This window comes from Hyperoodon ampullatus (assembly GCF_949752795.1).
Source record: "Hyperoodon ampullatus genome assembly, chromosome: 7".
Taxonomy (NCBI): domain Eukaryota; kingdom Metazoa; phylum Chordata; class Mammalia; order Artiodactyla; family Ziphiidae; genus Hyperoodon; species Hyperoodon ampullatus.
In genome coordinates, this window is record NC_136920.1 from 30,171,949 (window position 1) to 30,185,299 (window position 13,351).

The following is a 13,351-nucleotide window of genomic DNA, read 5'->3' on the forward strand; positions in this document are numbered from 1 at the left end:
TTTGCAACAAATTATCATTTGTTTCTTAAATAGGATTATACTTATCAAAGACTTAGATTCATATTTTTGTCTTCCTTTAGGCTCTCACCTCTGTTCGTTTCTAATGAGATTTCACGTTTAGCAGCGGCTACATGCTCTAGAACATGATGAGAAGTAAATTGTGATTAATGCCCAGCCTCAGTTAATAACCCAGGAGGATTTTACATTTTAAATTAAATAACATTCTTCCTCATTTTGAGCTGACAATGACAGAAGATCACAGAGCAGTGCTTTCTCGGTCTCCTTTATCACCCTTGACTAAAGCCACGGAAGTATCACAGCGAAGCAACCCTGAAGACACCTTCAATGGGGATACCGTTCACCCAATTTACAAATATATTTCGAATGATTTACCAAGGTAAGAATATTATTTCAGCAGCTTAAACTGAATTCTGAAGGGGATAAAAGTGCTTAAAGGAGGTTGTCTATGTAAATGCTCAATATTTAGTAGAGATTATGTCAAACATAACTTGGAGATGTGATGGTTGTTGCCTGGGTTACAGCCCTTCCTTTTTTTTTTTTTTTTTCTATTTTATGTGAAGAAAAAAGATAGATGATGCAATAAACATAAATTATTCCTAGAGTCTGACTTGTGGACAGGTAGGATAGTGATAATAACAGGAATGGCAAGGCAGATGATATTTGCTATATACCACTCACCATGCTGAGTGCTTAACCTGCATTATATTTATTTAGTACTCAAAACAACTCTGGGAGGAATGTAAGGCAGACAGTATTTTAGACATCCCCATTTTATATATGAGGAAACAAAGACCTCGAGAGGCTCATTAAGATCACACAGCTGCTAGGTAGAGAAGGTACAGTTTGAACCCGAATGTATCTAACTCCACAGCCAAAACTCAACTATTATACTCTACTGCACTTCTCAGAAATATAAAGCAGAGGAGACAAGAGGTATTTTTCCTGTGTTTTTTCTCTATTAGAAAGTGAAAGAACAAAAAAGTGTCTGTCAGGTATTGACTATTGGCTGGCTAAACGTGATGCCATAGTTTTTACATTAAGAAAATGTGGACTATAAAAGCATTGAAGAAACTATTCTTAAATTAGGGATTGTGTTAATCTCCTTATAGAAATGCTAGGTCATATTTATATCTTAGAACAGATTGATTTTTTTTATATGTCACTAAGTTTTAGGTGAAAGTGAAATCTAGACTTTCAGCTAACCTTTGTTTTGCCTTATTCCTCTGAGCTATGAGTGCATATTAGCAACATATGAGATCATTGACACAGTGTGCTAGCTATATGGCTAGATAATTTTTAGAAAATCATTACCCAGTGGTTATATTGTAGAGACATAGTTTTCTCATGATAATTCCTCCCAATTGACAGTGGAAAAAACATTGGTTCCTCCCAATAAGACAATGGAAAAAAATTTCTAAGTAGAATTTTTAAGTAGTCCTTTATACAAATGCCAATGCTAATATAATGTGTATTTGCACATTTTTTATTGCTTTTAGAATTTATTGTTACCAATTTTCCTTTTCAAAATAGTACTACATTCACTTTTTATTCTATCTTTTGTGATATCTTTTGTGAAACTGTAATTTTATTTATTCATTTTCTTTCTGCTTTTTTCTCATATTCCTTCTTAGATTCTGAGTCTCTAACTCTGGTTTTATTTGCCCTTTTTTTTAACACGTCAGTCTTTTATTTTCATGTGACACTTTTCCTGCCACCTGGTTTTTATAGTTTGTTTAAATGTGCTTCTTCTATTTCTTTGTCTAGATCCTAACTTCTTTTCTGTCACTATTGTCTGTTACCATCAACTTTGATTATGATGTACCTAGAAAATGAAGTAACCCTCTTCTGGGCAATTGAATAGAAAGTCAAAAACAATGCCCAGAGGTCTTTTACTTTCATGAAAAAGAAAATGATGAGTTTCAACCTGAAAAGGGGTCAAGTTCATAAAGGCTAATGGTAATCTAAGATCCATTGGTATTAATATGATTATCAGTGAGAGGCAATTTTCTCTATGAGTAAAGACATTTTCCCCCTGATTGAGGTTAAAACTTCTCGTCTCATCCTTTTTTTCCTTGCCACCTTTTTCCCGCCATCTTTGTGATCATTTTATGAGAAATAATTATTAAAATATAGTCAATTTGTTGTTCCTTTACTTATATTACAGAGATTGTGCTTTTCTTCCCTAATTAACACATTGTACATGTACAAAATCTGCCCACATATATTAAATCCATTCTTTGCAACCATGCAGTGATGAGTCACTTTATTCTCATGTTATTATCTGTGGTTTTAATTTACTTTTTATTATATTTACATTATCCTTATTTTCTCTCGTTCTTGTGTTCTTACAGTGTTTTGCCTCTGTCACTTCACGTTACATTTGTATGTAATACAGTAAAAACTGCTGTGCCAGGAGCCTTCCCCCACAAAAGATAACTAATCACCAACAGTGTGAGTTCAATATGTTGTGCCAAATAAGGTCTGATCCTCCCATTTTGCGACTTACCACTAGGAGGCCAGATGACTGGAAAAGTCTAGCTTCATTCCTGTAGCTACTTCAAGGAAACAACATAATAAGAAACTTTCCCTACCCAGCTGTAGTCTGATGTATTCTCAGGTGAACTGGAACAGTGTGTCGGCCTTTGAGGCATGAAGCAGAATCAATTATTTATTGATAACAGGTATCTAGGGGTAGTTCTGCTATATTTATAGAAAGTTTCTCTAAATGCTGAGGTGGAAGATTTCCAAATTAAAATTGCATTTTAAAACTAACAGAATGTTCTAAACAATTACTATCTCTTTCTATCCCACATATAAAATATTTTAAAATAATTTTTAGCTGATGATCATCTAAGAATGTAATTTCATGATTTTCTTTTTTTTAAATATTTATTTATTTGGCTGCACTGGGTCTTAGCTGAAGCATGCGTGATCTTCGTTGTGGCATGTGGGATCTTTAGTTGTGGTTTGTGAGATCTTTTAGTTGCAGCATGTGGGATCTTCAGTTGTGGGACACAGGATCTCTAATTGCAGCACTTGGGATCTAGTTCCCTGACTAGGGATCGAACCCAGGCCCCCTGCATTGGGATTGCGGAGTCTTAGCCACTGGACCACGAGGGAAGTCCCTCATGATTTTCTTTTCTTTTCTTTCCCTTTTTTTTTTTACATCTTTATTGGAGTATAATAGCTTTACAATGTTGTGTTAATTTCTGCTGTACAACAAAGTGAATCAACTGTATGTATTTTTTTTTTTTTTTTTTTTGTGGTACGCGGGCCTCTCACTGTTGTGGCCTCTCCTGTTGCAGAGCACAGGCTCCGGACGCGCAGGCTCAGCGGCCATAGCTCACGGGCCTAGACACTCTATGGCATCTGGGATCTTCCCGGACCGGAGCACGAACCCGTGTCCCCTGCATCGGCAGGTGGACTCTCAACCACTGTGCCACCAGGGAAGCCCTGTATGTATTCTTAATAGAATGTTATAATGCTTTTTTTATCCTGCTTTCAGCTGAGTGTAATAACAACTCTTTTATTTCCCTGAGGGGACAAATTATTTTTAGTACAGTACATTAGGACTTAAATCAGTTTTAAAAGTGAATTGCCAGGGCTTCCCTGGTGGCACAGTGGTTGAGAGTCCGCCTACCGACGCAGGGGACGCGGGTTTGTGCCCAGGTCTGGGAAGATCCCACATGCCGCGGAGCGGCTGGGCCCGTGAGCCATGGCCGCTAAGCCTGCGCGTCCGGAGCCTGTGCTCCGCAACAGGAGAGGCCACAACAGTGAGAGGCCTGCGTAACGCAAAAAAAAAAAAAAAAAAAAAAAAAAAAGTGAATTGCCAACAACTTCTTCTTATAGATTATCTGGGTTGCTTTTTCACAGACAAATCTTGCTTTCAAGGAGACTAACAGTGCCTAATCTATTCATTCACTTTTTTATGTCATTTTAGTTATCTTGGCTATTCTGAATTGGAATCAGTCAGACTGTTTTTGAAATATAAACATTTGGTTATATCGCCTTTTCTAGGGACAGTTTAAGTTTAGTAATCTCATCATTCCAAAGGTGAGCTGTCAGTTCCCACCATGGGATGAGCAGCAGAACGAAGTGAGGGGAACACTGCCCAGTGGTTAATGAAGCAAGACAATGCTTTCACTGTTTTCAACCTCCATTGACCAACAAATTACACTTTTCATAATTCATATCTTTTTCTCAGATTTTTCCTTCAAGCCTTAAAAAAAACTCTACAGATCCAAACATTAATATATTATTTACTTTAAAAATGTTAAACGACTATATCGCTTCTTTCTGAAAATTTAAATTTCCTCTGGAAAATCCTTATACAATATTTATAACCTCCCCTGACTTTAGATTTAAGATGTACTTTATTTTTATTCCTTTTGCACTTTTGCACAAGCAGAAGTAGTATTCTTTTTTTTCCTTTGGGTAGGATGATTTATGCTCTGATCCTACACTCAGATGGGTCCTTTACAAATTTTATAAATTGTTCTTCTTGTTTAGATTTCCTTCTACAAAAGCGAGCAAGTTCAATTTAACAGATATTGAATATCTGAATATCTCCTTTAGAGTATATGTGTAATTTGAACAAATACGTTAGTTATTATTCAGTTGTTGAGTTACAAATAAAAATTGGACTTATTATGTGTTATAAAATAACTGAAAATTGCTCTGCAATCAAGGTATCTTTACCAATATTTCTAGGTCAAACTAGAATTATATTTTCTTTTAGTGTTCAGAATAAAATTTGGGGAAAATTGTTCACATATATTATTACCACTTCTATTATTCACTTTCCATGACGTTTAAATCACACTTTATCTAGCAATTGTAGAAAGTTATTTATATCTTTAGAGGTTATTTCTTTCATCAAATTGGGGGAAAGGTAGGATGACGATTAGTGAAATCTTTGTGCTTTGTGTACTCCAGATTTTATACAAGTTTCCATGCACCAAACGTATGTGGGTTTATTTATTTTATTTGCTATCCAGTATTTTAAGCCGGTGATTTATTATTGAATGTACTTAGGGTCATTTTCCTTCATGTTTACATTTTCTTATTTGTATTTATTCCAATTAGAGAGTTTAATTACCATTAAAATGGTAATAGGATAAAGACAAGTTTTTAAAATGACAATATTAAAAAAACCCATAACTCTTCAGGAAGGTTTAAATGCCATGAGAATATAAAGTGAGAAATATATGCTTGTCAAATATACAGTATAAATAAATAATTTAGATGAAAATGGTTGACTACATTTAACAAAGAGACTACCAAATAATGAGGGGCTAAAGAGTGGTTGTTAGATTTGATGTACTTCATTGTATATTGTAAGTAATTGCTATCCATAAAAATTCTATGGCTTCTGTATAAGAAAAAGAGACATTTTGACAGACAACATTGGTATGAAGCGACAGCAAGCACAAATCCTTGGCAACTGTCATTATCCTGATGTTGAATTCACATCCAAACTGTGTGATAACTTAGACCTGCATGCTTGTTATTGAGCCATGATCTGTCAAAGTAGCCACACTTCCTACTTATGAATAGAATTATTAGCCACGTGCAGATTTCTGCCATAGAAATCTAAACTCACCAAGGATGCTTTGTGTTTCAAAAAGCAGGGGAAAAAGCCTCCATGTCATTGTATGCCTATGCTGAAATTTCTGGTGACGTGTTCCTGATTAAATAAAAGTCACATTTAAAAAAATAGTTTATATTTTAGCCCATCATAAAATTAATTCAAAACTAGTAAAGATTTTGAATAAAATTAAAAGTAAAGCAAATGTAATTAGAAATCTGATTGTATAAGTTAGGCTACTATTAGCAGAGAGTAACAGGAAACAACTGAAAGTGACTTTAAAAGTGAACAGTCCATGGGCTTCCCTGGTGGTGCAGTGGTTGGGAGTCCGCCTGCTGATGCAGGGGACACGGGTTCGTGTCCCGGTCTGGGAGGATCCCACATGCCGTGGAGCGGCTGGGCCTGTGAGCCATGGCCGCTGGGCCTGCGTGTCCGGAGCCTGTGCTCTGCAGCAGGAGAGACCACAGCAGTGAGGGGCCCGCGTGCCGCAAAAAAAAAAAAAAAAAAAAAAGTGAACAGTCCACTGTCTCATGTAACAGGAACTGCAGAGGCAGGGCAATTCTAGGGTTAAATTCAATGGTTCTGCTGGGTTATCAAAGAGCCTGGCTCTTTGTATCTTGCGCTCTGCCATCTTCAGAATATTGGCTAGATCATTAGGTTTGACTCCTCCTACTTGCAAGGCTCATCACATGTTCACTCAACAATATCCAACTAAAGAAGACAGATATTTGATCATTTATATCTCTTTCTTATTAGGGCAAAAAAACCTTTCTCCAAAAGACTTCTCCTCATTTCTCATTGGCCAAAATTACTTAATTAACCAGCACAAGGCAAGGGAAATGGAACTAGCATCACTGGTGTTAGACCATTGAGTATTTACCCACTGGAGCTGATCAGGGGATGCCTTCCATGGGCATAAGAGGGTGAATATTCAAACATAACTTAGGCTTTTTATCTAAAGGGGGGAATGACTCTTAGATAAATATTCAACGTTACACGACATAACTCTTAGCTTTGGCTTTATTATATTTTACTACTTAAACTGTGTATGTTTCTTATCAATGACATTTTTGTGACACACCTTTGCATGATGTCGTAATTATCAAAGAACAATTCCTGCATATTAGTCGCTAGTTGAGTATCGCAGTGAAAAGAGATAAAACAAGGATCTTACCATTGCAGAGAGGGATATGAAATCATCTGAAATCACATAATAAATCACAAAGCAAACATATCAATATGCAAAACAATACATCATTTCTTGCACAGGACCTGGGGGAATGATTTGGAAAAAGGAGTGACTAGGATCTCGTGGGGTTAACTCCTCGCATGTGTCTTGCCAGCTTGAACAGTTTTGTAGAGATTTTCTCTATGTCCCTAACCTCTGAACTCATGATGACCCCCATGATAGCCAAGACTTTTCCTTCACAGTACTAATCATAGTCAGTAATTGTAAATTTATATTCATGACAATGTATATAACATTTCTCCTCCACTAGACAATTATTGTATTATGGAAGGGGTTTTAGAAAGTGTAAGCACTGAGTTCAGATTAATATTTATTAAATTCTTACTGATTGAAAGGTGTACAGTATTGGGTATAGATCAGCTGAGTGAACACCATTGACAAAAAGGCATACATGTAAGAACGGTGGAAGGCAATGTGGTGCAGTTATAGCTGAGGGATAGTACAGGGGGGCAATGACGGCACCACTTGGTAGAAGTCCTTGAGTAAGAGAGTGGCAAGTATGACTTTATTAGGAGTTTTCCTCAAGTTGCTATAAAAACCCACTAAGATTCACTAATGCTATTAAAACAGAAGAAATGAGAAGAAAAATTGCTCTTGTCAAAACTAGAATCATACCTTTAAATCTTGTCATGGTCTATTTATCTGCTTTTTCTATACTCCTCCCTGGGCATAATCTTATACTTTAAGACGTCACACCTTTACTTAGTTGTTGCTTTGTGAAACAAAAATTGTAAATTAGATTTAATGGAAACCACAGAGAGTAAAGCATAATTAGATATTAGACTGAGATATTAAGGGGGTTGTCAATTCCACAATGTTTAAGATCTGCCTCTGATAATCTTTTTGATTATAGTAGAAAGCCTATATGTAGATAAGGTATAGTACTGTTTCAGAAAAGGATAAAAGCTTAGTTAATCTCTTAATGTACCTTCCAGCTTTGTAATTCTGTGATTTATCATATCCATTGTATCATACGTAGAAATTGTTTAAAAGATTCAATAACCTAAAATTTTATAGTTTTTAATTAACCAATAATTTTTTATCCATACTTCTTTAAGGTTAAGTTTTGACATGTTTTACTTCAGCTTTCTCTAAACACACATAAAATTCTTAAATATTTACATAGCTTGTATATGTTTGTAGTATAGACACACATAACCACATTTGTTCTTTGTTCTTTTTTATGACCTAATTTCTAAAGAATTATTCAGTTGCTAAAAGAAATAATCTATTTCCAATAACTGACAATAAACTAACTCAGAAATGATGTAGCTGATGCTTTTTAAATGAAATATAGCAGAACATTTACATCCAAATGAATACACCCCCCCCTTGAAAATATCTACTTTAGGAAGTAGTAATTTATTCTGATAACAATGCCACTTCTCAAAGCACTTTCTTGAGTTCCTCTTTGGATTTGCCATCAGAAACTGTGGTACATTCTTTAAAATAGTCTCAGTATTTAATGATGACCAAATTTAATCTTAAGTAGTTGCATTTGAATTTTCCAGAAAATAAAATATCTGGATCTAAATTTGGTATAAAAAATGGATAGTCAAGACTGCATAATTGTATAGCTAGTGTGGTAGGCAGAAATCTAATCTGGTCCCCAAGATTTCCACCCCCTGGTATATATGCCTGGTATAATTCCCTCCTCTTGAGTGTGGGTGGGATTGTGAATATGATAGGATGTCACTCCCATGATTAGGTTACATTATATGGTAAAGGAGATTTTTGCAGATGTAGTTAAAGCATATAATCAGTTGTCTTTGAGTTAATCAAATGGGAGATTATCCTGGGTGGGCTTGACCTAATCAGATCTACTCTTTTTTTGTTTTGTTTTGACATCTTTATTGGAGTATAATTGCTTTACAAGGGTGTGTTAGTTTCTGCTGTATAACAAAGTGAATCAGCTATACATATACATATATCCCCATATCCAGATCTACTCTTTAAATGAGAGTTTGGAGATTAGAGACAGAAAAGTCAGAAAGGTGAGTTCCCCTGGCTTCAAAGAAGATGATAGTAACTATGAGTTCTTTAGCTATAAGGAACTAAATTCTGGCAAAAACTGAATGAGCTTGGAAGAAGACCCTGAGCATCAGATGAGACTGCAGCCCCAGCTGACACCTTGATTTCAGCCTTATAAGATCCCGAGCAGAGGTTCCTGCTAAACTTTGCCCAGACTTCTGACCCACGGAAACTGTGCTATGATAAATAGGTGTTGTTTTAAGCCACTAAGTTTGTGGTAATTTGTTGCACAGCAATAGAAAATTAATATAGGTAGATAGATAAGAAATATTCCTTAAGAAGATATATTCTAAAGTAGTGTGATTGATGTTCTTGTATCAACCTAATATAGTGGCTTTTAGATTTCAGGCTAGAAAAGGATACTTTTTACCAGTGGTAAAAATGATTTTTACCAGTGGTAGAAGAGTAAGTAATACAACGATGATTGGAATATTTGACAGAAATTGAGGGTCTAGCATTTTAGATGGTAGGAAGGGATCAATATGATACAGTGATTTCAGCTATCAAACCTACCAGGGCAGATGTGAATGTACAGGAAGTAAGAACATTTTTATACAAGAAGGTAGCATAGAAGTCTTACTGAAGAGGGAACTTCTTGAAATCTGTGTATATGTGAATTACAGATATAATGAAAGATTCACAGTAGAGACTTATCATAGACTTCAGGACAAGATAATAAGATGGACATAGAAAGCTTAAAAAGAAGATCTGTGTTATAAAATTAGCCCAGGTTCTAGAATGTGGTAGAAAGCCTCAACAGTAACTGAAGACAAAGTGAGGTTATTTTATGGATAAAAGATCATTTCCTAAAACAGTTGGTTTAGAAATCCACATGGAATTCCTGGTTAAGAATTTTCTGGTTGGGAAAAACAAAGTCCAAGAAAACTGCCATACAACTTATCAAATTTTATAAAAGACAGCTGTAACAAAATGTAGATCTTAAAAGAAATTATAATATAAAAGTTACATAATTAGAAATTCTTAAGAAACACAGAGAGGACAGGGTGCAAAGCCTCAGACCCATGCAAGCAGAATTTTGCAGCTGAGTTCCTTGCATAAAACCAGGAGCTGTGAAAGATAGATGCACCTATCCATGAAAAATGGAATAAAAAAGTATTGCTCACCAGCCAGAGGAAATAGCAATAAATGGATATGATATGGTCTAATATTCTTGCATTGTCTGAAAGTAATAAGTTAGTCATTTATGTAAAACTTTAATAAGACAAGGGTTTATATTGTAGTATCTAATGTTTCCACTAAAAATAAGGTTAAACAAAGTGTGGCATACAACCTAATACAAGGGGAAAATATAACAATTTTTTAAAGTATTATTTAATCCAAGAGAAAATAAGAAAAGAATGAAAAGGAACATAAAACTAGAAAACAAAGCATAAGCATGAAGGTAAATTCTCAAAGGACAAAGACTGTCCTGGTGAAGGAGATAACCTTGTGAATATATATTAAATGTAAACAAGCTAAATTCTCAAAAGGCAAAAACTGTCTTTGAAAGGAGAATAACTAAGTAAAGATGTATATAAATCTGGAGAAGGAGGGAAATTCACTTTAATAAATCTGAAAGTCATGGGATTTTTAAGAGATTTTTGCAGAGGGGGTGAAAAGGGTCTTTTAAAATAAAAAGGGGAGGAGAAACAAGGGAAAGAAAGAAAAATAGGGAGACTACAATTGTGGTGACTTAAATACCATCTAGATATTAGAGCTTTATTGGCTCAAGAGCACTACTGGTTCACTGCTGCTAATGTAGAACTACCTCCTTGCCCACCTCCCCATTACTCTCCTGTATTTTAAGTTTCAGTTCCATTGTAGTAGCCATCTGTTTTCCTGAACTTTTTTGAATAGGAACTTCAATTTTCTAACTAATGGAAAATAAGGAAATTTTAGGGTTAATGGGAATAATATTATAGGACGATAGTTAAGTATAGATATTGTGGAGCTAGACTACTTGGATTTGAATCCTCTCTCTGACACCTGCCTGCTGTGTGACCTTTGACAAGTTCTGTAAGCCCTCAGTTTACTCATCTGTAAAAGGAAGAATATAATATAGGACTGTTGTAAGGATTAAATGTAAATATAAGTAAAATGCTTAGAACAGTGACTGTCACAATAAGTGCTTTGTAGTCATTAACTGTTAGTATTGTTACTATTATTGCCATTATGAAGGGTATGATATACTATTTATTCCTTATCTAGCCTGTGGGCTGGGTTAGTGTCCTGTAACTGAGTGGGTAAGGGCTAAAAGGGCTGATGAAACTATTCAATGAAGACTTTCTGGGACTCTGCCTACAACTTCACCTGCTTCAGTGTCTGGGTGACTTAGTATAAAATAGAGTTAGAGAGGTGTCTCTTCTTCCCACCTCTGTACTGAACTGTTCTGGCATTCCAAGCACTGGAATCTTGGGGAATACTACAAGGCAGCACCTCCATGTGGATCTCATTGCTCTTGTGATGGCCAGTGGCAGCAGTGAGGTAGTAAGACGAAACAACTATGACTCTCACCAACAGATTTTTATAGGGACTTAGGAGGCAATTTTAGGAATTTATAGTGCACTACCTTAGGGACTCAAAAATAAATGGGGAGGATTTTGAAGGGGGAATAAAGTCCTGTATTATGGGGACTTCCCTGGTGGCACAGTGGCTAAGAATCCGCCTGCCAGTGCAGGGGACATGAGTTTGAGCCCTGTTCTGGGAAGATCCCACATGCCATGGGGCAGTTAAGCCTGTGTGCCACAACTACTGAGCCTGCATGCCACAACTACTGAAGCCCACGCACCTAGAGCCCATGCTCCTCAACAAGAGAAGCCACTGCAATGAGAAGCCCACGCACTGAAATGAAGAGTAGCCCCCACTCGCTGCAACTAGAGAAAGCCTGCATGCAGCAACAAAGACCCAATGCAGCCAAAAAAAAAAAAAAAGTCCTGTATTACAATGATGGGATAATCATGCTGGCAGCTATTTGCTCACTCTAAAGGTTGGCATCAAGGAGGACAATCCTATCTTGCAGCCCATATCCCTTTGTGCCAACATCAACAACAAACTACTGTGCCAGATGGTCCAGAGACTGGGCTTAAAATCACAATATTACATTCTCAATTTCTCTACAATTAGAAGTGAATGGCTACCCTATCAAACTACCACTGGCATTTTTCACAGAACTAGGACAAAAAATTTCACAATTTGTATGGAAATACAAAAGACCCCATATAGCCAAAGCAATCTTGAGAAAGAAAAACGGAGCTGGAGGAATTAGGCTCCCTGACTTCAGACTATACTACAAAGCTACAGTAAGCAAGACAGTATGGTACTGGCACAAAAACAGAAATATAGATCAATGGAACAAGAGAGAAAACCCAGAGATAAACCCACGCACATATGGTCACCTTATCTTTGATAAAGGAGGCAAGAATATACAATGGAGAAAAGACAGCCTCTTCAATAAGTGGTGCTGGGAAAACTGGACAGCTACGTGTAAAAGAATGAAATTAGGGGCTTCCCTGGTGGTGCAGTGGTTGAGAGTCCGCCTGCCAATGCAGGGGACGTGGGTTCGTGCCCCAGTCCGGGAAGATCCCACATGCCATGGAGCGGCTGGGCCCGTGAGCCATGGCCGCTGAGCCTGCACGTCCGGACCCTGTGCTCCACAACGGGAGAGGCCACAACAGTGAGAGGCCTGTGTACCAAAAAAAAAAAAAAAAAAAAAGAATGAAATTAGAGCACTCCCAAACACCATACACAAAAATAAACTCAAAGTGGATTAAAGACCTAAATGTAAGGCCAGACACCATCAAACTCTTAGAGGAAAACATAGAACACTCCATGACATAAATCACAGCAAGATCCTTTTTGACGCACCTCCTAGAGAAATGGAAATAAAACCAAAAATAAACAAATGGGACCTAATGAAACGTAAAAGCTTTTGCACAGCAAAGGAAACCATAAACAAGATGAAAAGACAACCCTCAGAATGGGAGAAAATATTTGAAAATGAAGCAACTGACAAAGGATTAATCTCCAAAACATTCAAGCAACTCATGCAGCTCAATATCAAAAAAAAACAAACAGCCCAATCCAAAAATGGACAGAAAACCTAAATAGCCATTTCTCCAAAGAAGATATACAGATTGCCAACAAACACATGAAAGAATGCACAACATCATTAATCATTAGAGAAATGCAAATCAAAACTACAATGAGTTATCACCTCACACCAGTCAGAATGGCCATCATCAAAAAATCTACAAACAATAAATGCTGGAGAGGGTGTGGTGAAAAGGGAACCCTCTTGCTGTGTTGGTGGGAATGTAAATTGATAGAGCCACTGTGGAGAACAGTATGGAGGTTCCTTAAAAAACTAAAAATAGAATTACCATATGACCCAGCAATCCCACTACTGGGCATATACCCTGAGAAGACCATAATTCAAAAAGAGACAATGGGCCTCCCTGGTGGCG

At 36.6% G+C, this 13,351-nt stretch overlaps 1 protein-coding gene across 1 annotated transcript in view; it reads left to right on the forward strand.

The window, feature by feature from the left end:
* Positions 1-245: 245 nt before the first annotated feature.
* Positions 246-13,351, forward strand: part of LOC307055541 (doublecortin domain-containing protein 1-like) — a gene marked incomplete at both ends in the record, with an annotated part of 63,746 nt that continues 50,640 nt past the window's right edge. The window contains 1 exon segment of the mRNA XM_079707772.1: positions 246-397. Coding sequence (XP_079563898.1) covers positions 246-397 — 152 coding nt within the window.